We start from the raw sequence: 19,702 nt of genomic DNA, 5'->3' as shown, positions 1-19,702 counted from the left end.
TATTTGACTAGATAGTTTTCAAGACACTAGTATTCAGCTTAAAGTGACATTTAAAGGCTTAACTAGTGTATTTAGGCAAGTCATTGTTAAACAGTAGTTTCTTCTGCAGACAATCAAAATATATATTGCTTAAGGGGGCTAATAATATTGACTTTAAAATACGTTTCAAAATATTAAAAACCGCTTTCATTCTAGCTGAAATAAAACAAATAAGCCTTTCTACAGAAGAAAAAATATTATAGGAAATACTGTGAAAAATTCCTCTGTTAAACATCATTTGGGTAATATTAATATATAATAAACTAAATTCACAGGAGGGTGAATATTTTTGACTTCGACTGATAATCGTGATTACAATTATGACCAAAATAATCGCGATTATGATTTTTCCCATAGTCGAGCAGCCCTATAATTTAGTATGGCCCCTGAACGATATTACAAAAATGTAAATGGCCCTTGATAGAAAAAAGGTTCCCCACCCCTGGTTTCAATGATTATAAAACACTGTTAGCCCTTCTGTGAAATTTAAACTCTTCAATATCACTATTTCCAATAACATTTTTTCTTCTAATCTTATTCTTTTTGTTTGGCTTGAATAGAAGCAATTTCAGGGTCAATATCCTTTGCAAAATATTGCAAAATATTCAATTTGCTACAGAACAAACCACTTTTTAACCTATTGAACCAAGTTAAGCCTTTAAATTAGACTTCAGGCTGAATACTAGTATCTTGTAAAATAACTTAAATAACATTACAAGACTAAAGAAATGACTTGTAATAAATTACCACTAATAAATGAAATGAAAAAAGAAGAGATCTTCCCTCACCCATAACATGGAATCCAAGCACACAGGTATAGGACGCCCACTCCCGATCTTTACTCTCGAACCGGTTCCTCAACAGCTTGCAGCCGCTTGCCACATCCCCTTTTTTCCACAAAAACAACCGTCCAAATTCATTACAATTTACATTACTCACTGTCTTCCATGAATGGGATTCAACATCTACACAAGCAGGCATGCAGACTTACAGTATAGAATTTCATAATCGCCCGAATTAGACATGATGAATTTCCCATCTTTGGACCAGTCGAGGTGAGTAATGAAACTGGAGTGTCCCTGTAATTAACAGTTTAATCTACGTCACTAATAGTGCACTCTTACACAAATACACTACTAGACAACCACACACACAACTAATTACTATAACAAAGTACACTAAAGGGTCAGTTTACACAAAAACTGAAAATTCTGTCATCATTTACTCACCATAAGCTTGTCACAAACTGATTATTTTGCTTTGATGAACATAAAATTGGTGGTTCATTCCACTGTGGCAACCTCTGATAAATCAGGGACTAAGCCAAAGGAACATGAATAAATACACACAAAAGAAGATATTTTGAAAAATGTTGAAAAATGTAAACATTGACTTGTTTTTTTCTTCTATGAATGTCAATGGTTACATGAATCTAACATTCTTCAAAATATCTTCTTTTGTGTTCAACAGAATAAAGAAATACATAAAGGTTTGTAATTACTTGAGGGAGAGTAAATAGTGGTAAAATGTTCAGTTTTGAGTGAACTATCCCTTTAAGGCAAGACACTGCAGGTGTTTTTTACCATACCATACACAGTTGATTTATAACATTACATTATTGTAAACAACACATTTTGATGTTTAAATATATACTAATTTAGTGGTTCCCAAAGTCGGGGGGTCGCAGGTTGTCGCTTGGTGATTTCTAAAAATTTATTTTATGAAACTATTACAAAACCATATGTTATCCATAACCTACAGAGGAAAAAAAATAGTACTTAATAGCTACATTAAAAAAACAACAACAAGCAAATAAAAAGCCATGAGCCTTTCGATTCTTTTATGACCCCTGGGCTGCTTAGTTTTTCTGCATTGGTTTGACTCCTTCCTTGAAACAGAAATTAATTCTCAAAATTCTAAGATCATTTGGCTAAACAGTGTTACAGTTTAGCACAACACTATAGCTCACATCTTTCCCAAAACAGTTCACTCATGTGTCAAAAGTAAATTTCCTTCTCATTTAAATAGTCAGTACCCCCAAAATGCTTCGTCCCTTCAGCATTGTGTAAGCACAGCAGGTCAAAATGTTTAGATGTTTTACCATTATGGCACAGGACCACTAAAATATCCCTCATGTCCACCTTACAATCTTAGCCCAGTCCTTCATTGACAATGGTTACTGTACTGTTTTTGTCTTGCTAACAGAATACAGTTGTGTATTAAACTGAAAAAAAAGAAATAGGATTTTAGGGTAAGAATAGCCTCCGAGGTTTGACGTCACACATTGCACTCATACTGCTATGATAATGGTTACTCCTTTTTTTATTGTAATGATCAACCACACACAAAGTTACTTCCACATATCAGAGCTAACAGAATAAATAGCCGTAATAAATTGTACTCACATGTTCCAGGATTCACCTACTGTATGGTATTGAAGGTATTATGGTCTTGACTAATTTTGACAATGGAACAGACTATTGTGCATGTAATGACATATACAATGATATGACGCTGACACATTTTGGAGAGAACAACCATTAGACTGAAAATAACTGATCAGTTTAGATCAACAAGATCTATTCACTTGCAATTTGTGCTAAATGTAGGCTATCTGAACTTAATCATTTGCAAAGATGTACTTAGACATTTGCAATTTGATGAAATGAATAAGAAGTTCAATTCTGTTGTGAACAATTGCCAAATGGTTTAGAGGTTTGTCCATGTTATTTTGAGAATGTAAGTTCTGTTTCAGGAAATGAGCCAAACCAATGGAGAAAAACTGTAAAGACACAGTAGATTGATTTTATAGCACCAGGTTATACTTTCTGAAACCTTTATGTCACTCATGTACATCACAAATAAATACAAGCTACAACTAAACATGGAGGATGGTCTCTGAGTGACGTTCTTCAAAATTAAACGATGAACAGAATTGGCCAAATTGGTATGTGTGCAAGGTTTATATATTTATATATCAGAGGATATTGAGGGTTGCAAGTCCCTGGCATTGTTATTTTGGGGCTGTGGGCTGAAAAGTATAGGAACCCCTGTAGTTATTTTCTAGCATTTCAAGTGAACATTTTTAAACTGCATGAATTCAGGGTCAAAATTCTAGTTTCATTCTTAGTTTTTTTAGACTTATTACAGTCAAATGTTTTTTTTTAGAGGGGATTTCAGGACTCGCTTTATCACTCTATAATTTACAATATACTGTAAACAGCAACAATACTGTAACCAATACTTTTGGTTGTAAACAATACTTTTTTGTAGAATTAAATGTAATGTGTGTAAACAGGTAAATAAGGCATGAAAACATCCGTCTTTAGAATAGATATGTATAAAACTGTGAATTTTACTGATGTAAAGCTGCTGAAGTGGGAATTAATAGCTCAGTGCAGGAGAATCGGTTTGAAAACAGTCTTTAAAAATATGGACTATTTGAAATCTCAAACTGATGAAGAATGACAAAACAAACACCTAAAAGTGTATTTTGGATATTTTTTCTATCAATAAAAAAAAAAAGAAAAAAGCCAAAAAGCTCAAAATATCAAAATCGCAATGAATATCTATTTTTTGCCTGCAGTGTCTTGCCTCAAAACAGTTTTACCCATGCGTTTTCCCAGCATGCATCGCTTACAGTGCATTTTCCAAATCGCGTGTAGCGCCGGCCACCCTCGGTGACGCTGTAAATGTAGATGAAGTTATCATGCGAACCAACTGCCAAAAAGCTGCCATCTGTGTTTGGGTGAGCAGTAAAATACAAGTTATTGACTGTAAACAGAGCAATGTTCATGTAAACTCAAACACAGGGCACAATCAAGCTAGAAACAGAGAAATTAAATTAAATTAAATTAAATTAAATTAAATTAAATTAAATAATATTTTATTATATATTAAATTAAATTATATTATATTACTTTATATTATATTATATTATATTACATTATATTACATTTTATAATATTATATTACATTACATTATATTATTTTATATCACATTAGATTACATTATATTATATTATATTATATTATATTATATTATATTATATTATATTATATTATATTATATTATTTTTTATTATATTACATTACATTATATTATATTATATATTATATTATATTATATTATATTACATTTTATTATGTTATATTACATTTGATCATATTACATTACATTACATTTTATCATATTACATTACATTTTATTATTTTATATTACATTATATTATATTACATTTTTATATTATATTATATTATATTATATTTTATTATATTTTATTACATTACATTACATTTATTTTATTATATTATGTTATATTACATTTTTTTATTACATTATATTATATTATTTTTTATTATATTATATTATATTATTTTTATTATATTATATTATATTATATTATATTATATTATATTATATTATATTTAAAAATTCCATTGATAGTTTTCAGTCACGTAACTTTTGCGGAGACCTGGTGGGCATAAAAACAATAGGTCATTATAGCAGCTACGCTGAAATTTTCATAGAAGCACAACATAAATCGCAGATTTTCCATCTATTTCAAGTTACAAATATTTGGATCACATTTCAAGAGAACAAACCAGAGAATAAAAATCAGGATAAACCTAAGCATAGCTGAATAATAAAAGTTCAGTTCATTGAATTGGCACACCATGAGCCTCAAACACTTATGCCACCCTGAAGAGGCATGAGGTTTCAATGTATCGTTTGTCAGTTTAACTTGTATATTGTGAAATTCACCATGTATGCTTAGTATTATACAGTATTATATTATTATTATGATTGCACAATGATCTTGTTGAACTCTGACCTGGTGAGTATCTCATTACAGACAACTGTTCATTGCCGTCAATCAGGTCTGCCACCACTTCTTTAGTCTGCAGATCCAGCACAACCCATCTACATGGGTGAGAGGTTGGAAAACCATCAAAAAAGCCATTAAAAACATTTCACAAGCACACTGTAAAAGTGAAGTGGTAATTGTTATCGGCTGTGCTGTGAGTAAATGTTTTTTACCTTGCAGTGCTCAGTCCAACAGACACAACAGCTCCATTAGGGCAGAAATCAGCACACAGACCAGAGTCCTGCCGAGACGAATGTGTTTCTGATTCATTTTTCACATTACAGAACATGTTTGATAATACTGTGTGGATGATTTACACTTACATGAATGAACTGTTATACTGATGAATGTTTAAAATCACACACTGATATAAGATCAGGTTTAGTCAGAAGTGGAAAAAAAACTGTAAAAATGTTATTCTTATTAGGAAAGCTTTTTTCAAGAATCATTATTCTTTACATTTATATTGTCAAAAGAATTATCAGTTATTGGGAAAATAAATTTCTGCAGTGTAATGTGACATTTATATCATTTATGTTTATGTCAAATAATAACACTATATATGATACAGTAAATAATACATTACAAAAACAATATTAAACTAATTACAATAAATACTAGCAATGTAATATAACAATATATATTTTTGTATTGTATTTTAAAAAAGCATAAAAAAGCATAAAAAATTAAATCATACATCAAATATTTTATTGTTTTTTAATCATATAAATTCATCCTTAATTACCATAAGAGACTTCTTTCGAAAAAATCTTTCCAAGCATGTTTAGGCATGCTGTGACACTATTTACTTTAAGTCAGGAATGCACATAATATCAAATTCTTTCAGCTATGCAACAAAGGTTGGGTTCGTAAAAAAAAGGATTTTTTTACGAACAGAAAGATTAAAATCACAGCAAGCTTTTTCAATGTACATTAGTACAATCAGGGCTGGATTAACCAATAGGCATTATGGGCACAGGCCAGGGGCCCAAAAACAACGTAGTGTGGACGGATGTCGTAACCGTAGCAAAACTTTTGCTTTTTAAAATGAAAATGCATTAGTGTAAACGGGGCCTAAAATCAATGGGGGAGAGAGCCTTCTCCAGGTTACAGAATGCTCTCCCTTATTCTGTAAGAAATGCTTCCACACCAGCTAGTTTTAAGAAGATGCTAAAAACTCATCTTTTTAAGACTGCATTTTTAGATTCTTGATTATTCTGTGTTTATATTTCAGAACTTTTTCTTATGTATACATGTATTTTGTTGCATGTTTGATTTCTCTGTTGTGGTATCACTTCGGGTCTTAGAAAAGTGCATTATAAATAAAATGTATTATTATTATTATTATTATTATTAACAGTAGTTTGTTCTGTAGCCAGCTGAACAAAAATAATTTCTTATTGACCTTAGCAGTTTTACATTTTATTACAATAGTTTTTTTTATTCTTGCCAAAATGTCTTTGCTTTTTAAAAATGACTTGAGAAATATTTGTAAAAGAATTAAAGTTGCACAAAAGTTAATTTTGCCTTTAACTGTATAAATAGTATTTACTATCAACTGATAAACACACACAAAAACATTCTAACAGGTGTCAGTATACAGTGTAGTATAAAGCCAGTGATACACACATAAAATACTTTGTGTGCTTAAACTTCAGTGGCATTTTCCAGTGACTTCTCTGACCTCTAGTGTTGTGCACCAGTCCAGTCTGTGGTCCTCTGCGTTCCACACACACAGCTGACGATCATTTCCACAGGTAACAAAGATATTTTGAGTGGGGTGTGTGGCAAGACCCCACATTTCATCCACATGTCCCTGACAATTGAAGAAATATCCATTTAAATTTTTTATTCACACTAAATTATCCCAACTTTATTTATCTATCTAAAGTCGATTTCAAATTCAATATGTGTTATTTTTTCATAAATAACAGTTATTTTAGTTTATGTCTGGTATTCATTTACAACAAAGACCCTAATTGAAATACAAATGCAGTCTATTTACCTGTACAATGGCCACAAAACCGTCTGAAAATGTCCCTCTGAGGATTGCATTTCGTGTTGTGCCAACGAGCAGCTCTTCTCCATCTAAATCTGCAATGGTGCGCACAGCTCCAAATTTCTCAGGAATCTGGAAGAACATAGAGCATTCAGAATGTTTCTGGTTACAAGCTATACAATCAATGCTATACCTTCATATTCCATAACCTATACAGAGCTATAAACGCACAATTCTCACAGACTCATGGTTTACCTCACACTCTCTTTCAGGCGCCAGGTCTGCACTCCAGCGGATGATCTTGCGGTCTTTGCCGCCACCGCTTAGTATAGCGCCGCCCTGCAGGATGCACATAGTGAACACACTGCCCTCATGAGCACGGGTCTGCTTCATGATCTGAAACGTCTCTGCAAGGAGAGAAGAAAAAATGAGATTTTAGAGTAGACATATTTTTTTTAAATAAACAATCTCTAAAACAACATTAAAGGTGCCATAGAGTGAATCGATTCAATATGTTAAATTGTTCTCTAATTTTTGCAAAGTGGGTATGTGGCTTAGGTAAGTGCAAAGATTCTTCAGAAACGGTTTTATATTTTCTTCTATAGTCACAAAAATTACCCTTAGAATGTGTATGTTAATATTCATGACCTTTCCAAATATGGTCAATATCAAGCTTTGACCATATTTGGAAAGGTCATGAATATTAACACACACGCACACGTGCGCACACGCACACACACGCACACACACGCACACAAACACACACACACACACATACACACACAAACACACACACACACACACACACACACACGCACACACACACACACACACACACAAACACACACACACACACACACACACACACACACACACACACACCGTGATGTACTCTGAAATACACAACTCAAAATAATCATCCTTCAGTTGTCAAAAATACATTTTCTGTAGGGGTTAGTAAATTAAGTGAAAGTTTGCTCCTGGGCTGGGTTGTGGGTGAAATAACAGGCTTAATTACAAAACTGGCCAACAGAAATGTATTTAGCTTTGTATTTTGTGGTTTTAACGTATATAAAAAAACAGATGCAGGAATTAAAACCAACTTCTGCATAAACTGATGCTGTCCGAAACTCAAGAAAAATCATAGTAAGAGCTGAGTGATATGACAAGGTGCATAACGTGTATTAAACACTTATATTCAGCAGTCTATATTCATGTTTTGTTGCCTCATTACAAACATACAAGCCAAATTTCTCTATATACATGTTAAACTAACCAAAAATATATTTAAAGAGATCTTATGCCTCTTCGTGATGGCATAAGTGTTTGAGGCTCACAGTATACTAATTCCATGTAACGAAAACTTCCTTTTATGTACCAAACACTTATTATACTTATATATCCAGATTTTTATTCCATGACATCTTTATATAATATAAATCAAACATGTGTCTGCCTGTTAAACAACATATTCTCTGGTAATTAGTTTACTGGAATAAGAGTGGGATCAAATTATGACTTGTATACTATTGACTGAATAGCAAACGTCAAACATCTATCACATTCTTAATGAACAAAATCAAGTCCCAACCTAAATTTGTCAACTTCAAAAAGATGCTTCACTCAGATTTCCATAACAATAAAAAAAAGATGGTCTCACTTTATAATAAGTGGCCTCAACTAGTATGTACTTGCATCAAAATTAAATACATTGTACTTACAGTGTTTATAATGTATTGCTGAACTCTTCTGGTGCTCTTAAGGTAAGATACGGGTAAGGTTGGGAACATGTTTGTTTTGATGTGTAGGTTTAAGGGTACGTTAAGGTGTAGGGGATGGTCCATGGTGTAAATAAAAGGTGTAATTACAGAAATCGATTACAGATTTAATTACATGCAGGTATTTAATCAATCATAAGTACAATGTAAAAACATGTATTTTGTATTTACACAATAAGCACATTGTAACAAATGATTAATTTCAGTGTGAGTACATATCACTTAAAGCCACTTAATACCAAGTGGGACCAAAAAGACAGTTTAACATTTTGTTTAATGTCATCTTTAAAAAGAAAGTCCCTAATCCAAAGTCATTTCACGCACCCTTTGCTCCTTTTCCTAATGTTTTGATGTCAGCAGCTGATTTTCCCCACGTGAGAATGTTCCCCTCGGAGTCTCCCGTCAACACATCCCCCGTAAGACTGAACACGAAGCACAGCACAAACTTTGGCTTTTTGTATTTCTGTAAATGAATGAACAAAAAAACTAAATCAAAAATGGCAAACAATTACTACTGTAAAGACACACAGAGAGAGCAATCAATGATAGCCTTTAAACCTAATCATACACTATCTACGCACTAACAAAAATTGTGTACAATATTTTCCAGAATAGAAGTCACTTATTCCAAAGTGGCCTTTGTAATGCAGTTGCCATCAAAACATGCGCAACAGGAACACAGGTTAGGATTTGTTTCTGAAACAGATGCACATTTTACAATAGCACATTTTGTCCAACAGTAGTTTCACTTTTAAAATTATAAATCAAGTCTAATCTAATTTATTTAAAATAAATAATTATAACTTCAGTTTTTTAATGGTATATTTACCCATTCATTCCTTTTTCTATTCTGAATACTGTTCTTACATTTGGCACAACAATAATATTTTTAATATTTCTATATTTTATATTATCATATTTTTTTCTTCTGGAGAAAGTCTTATTTGTTTTATTATAGCTAGAATAAAAGCAATTTTTTTAAAAATATTTTACGGTCAATAAATTAACTGTCTTATTTTTTTCGATTGTCTACAGAACAAACCATAATTAAGCCTTTAAATTGCACTTTAAGTTGAATACTAATACCTCCAAAAATATCTAATAAAAAATTATTTACTGTCATCATGGCAAAGATAAAAGAAATCAGTAATTAGAAATGAGTTATTAAAATGATCATGTGTAGATATGTGTTGAAAAAATTGTATTTCCTTTAAACGGAACTTGGGGGAAAATATACAGAGGGCCTAATAATTAAGGAGGGCTAATAATCTGACTTCGACTGTATATATGCAACTTGGTGGCCAAACATGAACTCACTCCAAAGATGCCCTGTTTCTTGGTCATTGTGCCAGCACTCATTGTCCAGAAGTAGACATGGGATTTGCCACAGGAGATGATGTTGTTGGTGTCTGTAGGGCTGAAATCCACAGCCAAAACTGCCTCATTAGTGCTCTGAAACAAGAACACACACACACACACACACACACACACACACACACACACACACACACACACACACACACACACACACACACACACAGGTTAATATTTGCGAAAAGACTACTCATAGGCATAAAGTATTTTATACTGTAAAAAACACTTATTATATGACATTACCCTACCCTACTCCTAAACCCAACCCTCACAGGAAACCAGTAGCAAATTAACAAGACAAATAAGTATGATTATAACAGATGAAGACACAATGAATGTCTTTATAAATCACCTCGACATTGGTATACCTAGGTCATAAACTCACGTGTCCTCATAAATCATATAAACAAGCACACACACATCATAAAGGCATATGGTTTTCCACAGTGTATATATGATCGTGTGCCAGTGGCTCTGTTATTACAGAAGAAAACTGGCAATTCAACTTTAAACATCCAGTCAATCCTCCACTCCAATAGCAGCTTTTGACAGTGTAATGACAGAAAATCACTGTCATTTTCCTATATTATTAAAAGGTATAATACAGAAACTGTAACTACATCTTCAAAGTTCTGCAGAAGATAATATCATTGCTTATGACCTTATTTTTAAAACCCGTTCATGGTCTTTAATTTCGCACAGCAACTATGTTATGTGTATAAATCTTTAGGCACTATTGTTTCCAGAAATCCCCCAAACATACTTCAATAAAAAAAAGAAAAAGTCTGACGCAAATCTAGGATTAACTTCTGTCAGCAAACTGAACTTCCATGAAAAGCGTCATGCTATTCTAAGTCTACAACTTCCTAAATCTATTACCAGCCGCACAGCCCAAAAATAAAACACGAGGAAGAAAAATGACTTCATGCAAACGGCCAGCAATCACTTACACAAATGTACTGTAAAATATTTAGCTGCTTCCATGGAAACCACGCTCAACGCCGATGACGAAGATGTGGGAAGAAACATGTAGGATAAAGGGTCACACAGAACTAAAAAAAAAGCAAATCTCCACTATAAAGCTGATGGTTTTACACTCAGGCTAGAAGCAGCTGGCTGGATATTCAGTCAAGAGCTGCTGAAATAATCACAGGGATGATTTACTTTCAAAACTGAAATATATTGGGAAGTAATTTATGAGACTTTCAGACATGATGAAGGGTCGAAATCCACATTTTTTTTTATTAGGGAATATTGTGCATGTGCTTAATGTGCTCAATTTCTAGACTATTAAACATGAGAATGTAAACTAGATCTGTGTAGACTCATGTGGATGCTGTAATGGTAGATAACATACAGTGCTCAACATACACTCAGCGGCCACTTTATTAGGTACACCTTACTAGTACTGGGTTGGTTTTGCCTTCAGAACTGCCTTAGGCCGTACTCACACTAGGTACAGTTGCCTCGAACCGGGTCAAAGCACGCTTATCCCCCATCCCGTCTCCCCCGACAGCCCGCGCTCACACCACAAACGGGCTTCGGCACGCTTACGTCATCGCTGCTGGGCTGTTCAGTGAGAAGCGTTCTCTCGCTCAGCAGCACAGTGGAGATTTCTCTAGTTATATCGTTTCAGTCGTTTGATATGCCGTCAAATATTTCGCCAAACAGTCCTTAGGGATGCGGGGACACGTAGTCAGATATTTCGCCGAACAGATCCGCCACTTTTGGCGCTCATAAACAATCATAAAGCTCTCGTGCTGCAGGAATGAGGAGGTCTGCTGAAGGCGCGCAGCTGTCGTGCTGTGAGGAGTTTGCATCTTGAATAAACTACGGCAGTTTGCGTTCAATGAACAGTAAGAATGATTAATAAATCCATATGAAACAGCCCCATAAAAGTCACGTCTCGCTTTCAGTTTCGGGCTTTGGCGCGTTTCGCACTCACACATAATCGTACCGCGCCAAAGCCCAAGTGAACCGAGCTCAGGCACACCTCTTCCAACCGGGCCAGGGTCGGCCAAGTGAACCGTGCTTGAGCCCGATTCAGCGCACTCACACTTCTCAAACGATCCGGGAAACGGGCCTGGGCACAATACGGATGGCATAGTGTGAGTAGGCCCTTAATCCCCCGTGGCATAGATTTAACAAGGTACTGGAAACATTCCTCAGAGATTTTGACCCATATTGACATGACAGCATCAAGTAGATGCTGCTGTCAGCTGCACGTCTATGATATGAATCTCCCATTTCACCACATCTTAAAGTTACTCTATTGAATTGAGTTCTGGTGACTGTGGAGGCCTTTTGAGTACAGTGAACTCATTGTCATGTTCAAGAAACCAGTCTGAGATGATTCACGCTTAATGACATGGCGTGTTATCCTGCTGGAAGTAGCCATCAGAAGATGGGTACGCTGTGGTCATAAAGAAATGGACATGATCAGCAATAATACTCAGGTAGGCTTTCTTTGGCATTGATATGAAGCTCAATTGGTTCTAATGAACTTAAAGCGTGCCAAGAAAATATTCCCCACAAAATTACACCACCACTACCAGCCTGAACCGTTGATACAAGGCAGAATGGATCCATTTTTTCATCGTATTGATGCCAAAATTCTGACCCCACCATCTGAATGAATGTTGCAGCAGAAATCAAGACTCATCAGACCAGGCAATGTTTTTTCAATCTTCTATTGTCCAATTTTGATGAGCCTGTGCCAATTGTAGCCTCAATTTCCTGTTCTTAGCTAACAGGACTGGCAACCGGTGTGGTCTACTGCTGCTGTAGACCATCCGCCTCAAGGTTGGACGTGTTTTGCATTCAGAGATGCTCTTCTGCATACTTTGGTTGCAATGAGTGGTTATTTGAGTTACTTTGGCCTTTTTATCAGCTTGAACCATACTGGCTATTTTTCTCTGACCTCTGGCATCGACAAACGCCCACAGAACTGCTGCTCACTGGATATTCTCTCTTTTTCTGACAATTCTCTGTAAACCCTAAAGATGGTTGTGTGTGAAAACCCCAGTAGATCAGCAGTTTCTGAAATACTAAGACCAGCCCGACTGGCACTTACAACCATGCCATGTTCTAAGTCACTTAAATCCCCTTTCTTCCCCATTCTGATGCTCAGTTTGAACTGCAGCAGATTCTCTTGACCATATCTACATGTCTAAATGCATTGAGTTGCTGCCATGTGATTGGCTGATTAGAAATTTGTGTTAACGTGCAGTTGGACAGGTCTACCAAATAAAGTGGCTGGTGAGTGTATATGAGTACACCCCTCACAAATCTCTCTTTTTAGCTTCATATTTTCTACAGGAAGCTTTACAATATTATATTTGTGCATATACATTAGATTAGTCAGTACTAAAGCCAAAGCTGAAGCTAATTTGATAAAAAAATAACCTACAATAATTGTCTAAAATTTGTACACCCCAATGTATATGTCAGAAAAAATATTAGATTAAAAAGTTAAAAAGAGCAAAATTGAATAGAAACAAAAAAAGTATAACATTTTGTTGAAATTTTGCAGTTTGTAAATTTTTCTCCATATTTAGCTTGAAGTTAAATGTATAATGTTTCTATTTCTAAATATGTTTATTATTTTAATAAATATATCTGTTTAATAAATCTGCTGTGTTTAAACGCACCAAAATATAAGACCTATATTTACTGAGAAATAAATAAAAATATTTATTTTCAAAATGGGGTGTACTCAATTATGTTATTATGTACTGTGTGTGTGTGTGTGTGTGTGTGTGTGTGTGTGTGTGTGTGTGTGTGTACAAACCTTGACTTCGGCTTGCTTTATGTTTTTATTCCAGTCCCACACAGAAAGCATGTGCTCATTGGAGTCATCAATGACACACAGGAATGTACCACCATCCTATAAAAAGACAAAATTTAAGATTAGATATATCTCAAAATGTAGGTATTTGAAATGAATAACAATTTCTTCTCGTTTAACTTATGCTCTCATAATTTATGCTCTCGCCTCACAGCAAGAAGATCACTGTTTTTGAGCCTCGGCTAGATCAGCTGGCATTTCTGTGTTGAGTTAGCATGTTCTCCCCAAGTTTGAGTGGGTTTCCTCCGGGTGCTCTGGTTTCCCCCACAGGTCCAAAGACTCTGGGTGAATTGGGTAAGCTAAATTGTATGTGTGCGCATGAAAGTAAACTGGGTAAACTGTATGTGTGTGCATGGAAGTATATAGGTGTTTTCCAGTGATTGGTTGCAGCTGGAAAGGCATTCGCTGCATAATACATGCTTTATAAGTTGGCGGTTCATTCTGCTGTGGCGACCCCGATTAATAAAGGGACTAAGCCGAAAAGAAAATGAATATCCCAAAGACTGTTGTTTTAGAAGTTCTAGAAGTAACAAAGTTTCTAGCAGAATCATAAAATCTTGTCTACATTTTTTTCTGTTTATGTGAGAACAAAACTTCACTTTTGGGTGTGAACCAGAAGCTGCGGCAGATTTATTTCAGTATGATTCTAAAATGGAATATTGAGTAGGGGGTGGGGTTTTATTTTTGCACTCCTCCTCTCATCTTTCACTTGCAGGATAGTAACGGTTTGAGGGGCGTGGCTAGGGAGAAGCTGTGAAACTGACATCATCAGAGAAGCACTGTCATTCAAGAGCTGAAGAAAATGGTCAGTATTTTGTATACAGTATATTCAGTATACTGTCGGTATTTTGACTAAAGAATACCAAACATGTTTTGTGGATTGTTCAGTGGATTAACTTAATGGATCAATTTTTCACCTTAAGACCAGGTCCAGACAAAATCTGCCGACATTTTTGGCTTTTTCTATACAGAATTTAGTAAAAATACTGAATGATTTTGAAAGTATAGCAACTAAAACTTAAAATATGAAATAAAAATATATATTTTTTAACTTTTATTTATAGTTTACAATGCAAATATAGCAGAAAGATTGTTTTTAAGGAATATGAGAAATATTTCATTTGGATATTAGTCAATAATATTTCTGAAATTAAAATAAAACTGAATAAATAAATATTTACACATTTCCATAATTAAATAAACAGACTCAATAATGGGATAAAAAAAATCTTAAGACTTAAGACTAACAATGTGCCCTCGCAAAATAAACATTTTAAACTTTGATTTCATGTGGACTTTAATATTATTTGCAGCAATTTTTTTAACAGAATATAAACATAATTGTGTAGCAAACTAAAATGTATTACTTACTTACTCCTAGGGCCATTTATATCGAAGTTGATATTTAGTTGCACCATATTGGTTTTTTTTTAGAATATATTATTTTTTGAATATACTCATATTATGAATATACTCAAATTTTTTTTATTTGAGTTTTATTTGGTGGGTTGTTAGCCCAACGCTCAACCCTCAACCTGGAGGAACAAGACATAACAACATACACTACGGACATTTTAGCTTATCCAATTGACCTACAGCGTGTCTTTGACTGTGGGGGAAACCAGAGCACTTGGAAACCCACACCAACACGGGGAGAACATGCAAACTCCACACAGAAATGCCAACTGACCCAGCTGGGGCTCGAACCAGCGACTTTCTTGCTTTGAGGCGACAGCCCTAGCCACTGCACCACCGTGTCACCCTAATTAAAATGTATTAAAAGTTAAAAAAGTTTATATTCTAAATCTACTATATTTTAATTGAACCATCAAATCTGTGTCAACGCCTAGCCTTAGTTCCTAGTCTAAAAACACACAGACTAAAAAGTATTTGGATCCTGGATTACAATATTCTCAAATACTTTATATCTTTTTATAATATTTCACATTTATTGTACATAGGAACAAAACTAAATTCCCTCTCTGTGTTGCGTTTCAGCAGGAAAGAATGCAAAATTGAAGGCAAAACTCACTGAATTGGAAAATGCTATGGCTCCGACACCTCGCTCAAATATGCCGAGACCAATCTGCTGCAGTGTCACTAGCGTTTTAGAGTCCCAGATGTGCACAAAGGGCTGAAGAGGCTGACAAACACAGAATACACAAGTGGGTCAATGACAATGACAAGTTGTTACTAATGTTTTTGTTCACAAATTTAGGCACAAGTTTTATAAACAAGTAGTTGATTTCACAAGTATATCTCCATTTTGCATTAACTGGTTAACTGAAATATGTCTGTGATTTGTGAAGTGGTTATTAATAGAGGATAAGCGGGTCAACACTCCACAATTAGTAAAGACAATAGTCAAAAACCATATCCATTCACATTGATGAGTGCATTGGGAGAGACTCAAAGTAATCCACAACTCAATAAAGACATTTTGTATCATTTATAACTTCATCTTTCATAAGAAAAGCACGGGCATTGGACAATTTAAATTTTAGAACATCTCTGTCAAGCACATGTTTTAGCACACGCTATTATTAAGTTCACTTTGAACAGAGTTTACTTAGGAAAGTTGTCAATATAAAAGGTGATCAGGCCAAAAGTCTTTAAACAAAAGGTGGAAGATTTGCTTATGTATATGTGTTAATAATCATGACAGCCAATGAAATCGCTGTATTTAAGACCACATTTGCATATGTGGCACATTACATTTGTATTTGTGGAAAATGTATACAATAATCAATCATGCTTATGTATGAAGGATGGTATAACTCAACAGATGCAAAGATCAGATATTAAGTCATATCATTTAAAAGTTGCTGCCTAAACAGTCAAACTATGTCAAAACATACTGTACAAAAGAAACGTCTCCTAACTGCACATCTTCATCATATTCACTGTGGATAATGTTTACACATGCTGTGAAGTTTGCCACACCCCCACAACTGCACATGGTTTCTGTGCGCTTCACGGTTCATTCACAAAATATGTTCGCGTCTATGCTTCGCAGAGGACAACGGCCAATCGCATGACTTTTCTATTGTTGCGAAAACGTGATCATTTGCTCTAGGGTATTTGCATGGAGCGACCTAATTGCCATCTGTTTTACAATTTAATGTTCACTCTAAGTTCACGTGAATCTTTGACGCTGACATAAGAAAAATTTAATTTTTAAAAATACTTTAAATTATGTGAGGGCAGTTTCATTCAGTGAACTTACCTTCTTGTGTAAAGCTGTCGTGTAAGTCAGGTCAAACCACGTGATCTGCGCAACGTGACTAGTCAACATCAATCAAAAACGTCTTGGCAGAGCACTAAAGTAGACTAGTCGATTAATCGGTGCAACCCCTAGTTTGAATGTACCATTAGAAAGTATCTGGTCCAATTGTTGGTTAACGTATCAGAGCGATGAAAGAGTTTTTTCTACAGGTGGTTTGTCCAGCCCACTCACCTGTGTGAGGCACACTCAGAATTGCATAATGATTTGAGGCTGTTGTGTGGTGGGGGGAGAGAAGATCATACATACATCTCACCTTGCCATCTTTGTCCACACCTGCTGTCTGTCCAGATGCAACACGCACCTTATCTGGGTGAATGGCGAGACTGGAAGCCAAGAAGTAAGAGTAAAGTCAATAAAATACTGACATAAAAAGAAACACAAGTCACTCAACTCACCATCTTACACAGTCTGTGTGCTTCCGATAATGTCTTTGCTTTTGGTTGCTGATATGATACAGAACCACCACACATGCAATAAAATAAACTGCTTCTCCAGATGGCAACAGGTAAAGGTTTGCTCGGCAGTCCCGTCCCCGGTAACCATAGCTGAAAATATGAGTCAAGGAACATTTGCTAACAAGTATGCATTATATAAAGGAAATCTAATTCAGTGTTTGGCATCAAGTGCCCGTTTCAAATCAGCTGTCATTTGTGTCAGTACATTATAAATAAAACAAGGCAGCGCTTTACTGCCACCAATGAAACATGAGAAAATGGACAGAACAGACTGAAGATTTTGTTGGCCAATAGTCGTGCTGTGCTGCATGTGCCAACATAGAGACCATGTCAGATTGTTGGAGAGCTGATTGATACTATTTGTTAAATAAATGGGAAGAGTCTTGTTATAAGCATTTCGTCTTGGGTACAATCCCGAAATAATATGATATTGAGAAAACAAGCTAAAACAAGTTAAATTATTAAAGGGTTAGTTCACCCAAAAAGGAAAATTCTGTTATTAATTGCTCACCCTCATGTCATTCCAATCCCTGACAGTCGTCATTGTTTCCTTAAATCTTCCACATCAGATTAGGGTACGTGTTTGATACACTTAATATGATACTTGTGTGTTGTACTGCCGATTCTTGTGGCAATACGCCATATTGACCATAGTAATAGCACATGCAGATGGCAGGATGCAGGAAAAAATACAAAGCAGTTTTAATTTTTTTGGTGCTCAAAAGTGTTCTAGGAGCTTCGTATGATTACAGTTAAACCACTAAAGTCACATGGAATATTTTTGGTTCCTTTTCTGGACTGTCACTGTCTATGGAAGATGAGAGAGCTCTGTAATTTCATCTAAAATATGCTAACTTGTGCTAAATATAGACTGGTCTCAGGGGATTGGAACAACATACAAGTGAGTAATTCTTAACAGAATTTACATTTTTGGGGCAAACTAACCTTTTTAATATCAATATACTCATGAACATGTTCCTTCTTTAAAAAAATCAGTGTACATTAATGCATTTTACAAGATTCAAATACAATATGATTGTATATTATTACTGCTGTCTGAAATACTTGATTCTGATTGGTCAGTTCAAAGGTTTGTAATACCATTAAGACTGAAACTAATAACTCATCCAGGTACTTTGAATCATGCTGACCATCAGCGAATACATTCACATCCATATGCTTGTCCCTCTCTCTTCTGTTTTTGACTGGTAGGTATCAAGTTGTGATTGAATATTTTGTAGGTTAATGTATGCTCCATTCAGCCGCTTTCATTTATCAACTTTAATTCATTTTATTAATAGTTATTCTTTAATAGTTTATTACAGATCAGAACAATGTTTTGTGTGTATTTTTTTACATTTTGTGACAAGTAGCCATTTAAAAAGCTTGGGAGTTGTTTTCATAGAATAAAGCACATCAGTCTTATGCCGATAAGCCTGTTGGGCTTTATTCAGCAATAACAGCCGCCATGATGTACCTTTACCCTTACTTACAAAATATAGTGTACAATATACATTTTTAAACAACAATATTATAATCATAATTTAAAGATACACCCAGTCCAGATCCAGTTTCTGTGATGGAAGATCCATTTTCAGCTCCTCGTAGTTTTGAATGTTTGAAGGAATGTACATGGTGATCGGTCGCCCACGGATAAACATCTTGATTGACTGATCTGTAAGCCAATAAATAAATTCATTCATTCATTTCAGAAATAAAACATGAGAATGCAAATGTTTAAAAAACAAAAAATTAATGACCTAAATGTTTACTATATTAAGGGATATATAGTAAAAAATTGTTCCTGTCTTCAATTTTTTGAGAATAGAACAGAATAGAATGCCTTTTATTGTCACTCTACACGTTTACAATGTAAATTATATATATAAACAATATATATATATATATATATATATATATATATATATATATATACAATATATAAATAAATATATATATATAAATCAGGCCCAATTACGCAGTTTCAGACTCTATCAGAATCGGACGTTATATATATATATATATATATATATATATATATATATATATATATATA

At 34.5% G+C, this 19,702-nt stretch overlaps 1 protein-coding gene across 3 annotated transcripts in view; it reads right to left on the bottom strand.

Moving 5' to 3' along the window:
• eml3 (EMAP like 3) overlaps positions 1–19,702 on the bottom strand; it is an 87,666-nt gene that overhangs the window by 5,000 nt on the left and 62,964 nt on the right. For 2 of the 3 annotated variants that reach the window (XM_087260694.1, XM_087260695.1), the window contains 15 exons: positions 19,201–19,321; positions 17,587–17,736; positions 17,445–17,514; positions 15,938–16,048; positions 13,849–13,944; positions 10,002–10,136; positions 9,009–9,147; positions 7,162–7,313; positions 6,913–7,038; positions 6,592–6,723; positions 5,081–5,148; positions 4,875–4,963; positions 3,680–3,777; positions 1,031–1,118; positions 828–926 (listed from right to left, as the gene is read on the bottom strand). In XM_087260694.1, the coding sequence (XP_087116820.1) occupies positions 828–926; positions 1,031–1,118; positions 3,680–3,777; positions 4,875–4,963; positions 5,081–5,148; positions 6,592–6,723; positions 6,913–7,038; positions 7,162–7,313; positions 9,009–9,147; positions 10,002–10,136; positions 13,849–13,944; positions 15,938–16,048; positions 17,445–17,514; positions 17,587–17,736; positions 19,201–19,321 (1,674 nt within the window). Of the gene's footprint in view, positions 1–827; positions 927–1,030; positions 1,119–3,679; positions 3,778–4,874; positions 4,964–5,080; positions 5,149–6,591; positions 6,724–6,912; positions 7,039–7,161; positions 7,314–9,008; positions 9,148–9,900; positions 10,137–13,848; positions 13,945–15,937; positions 16,049–17,444; positions 17,515–17,586; positions 17,737–19,200; positions 19,322–19,702 lie in introns of all 3 variants that reach the window. The other variant, XM_087260696.1, reaches the window with a different exon arrangement.

Source organism: Danio rerio, chromosome 7 (genome assembly GCF_052040795.2).
Source record: "Danio rerio strain M-AB ecotype USA chromosome 7, GRCz13ab, whole genome shotgun sequence".
NCBI lineage: Eukaryota > Metazoa > Chordata > Actinopteri > Cypriniformes > Danionidae > Danio > Danio rerio.
This window is presented reverse-complemented; position numbering and strand designations above follow the sequence as displayed.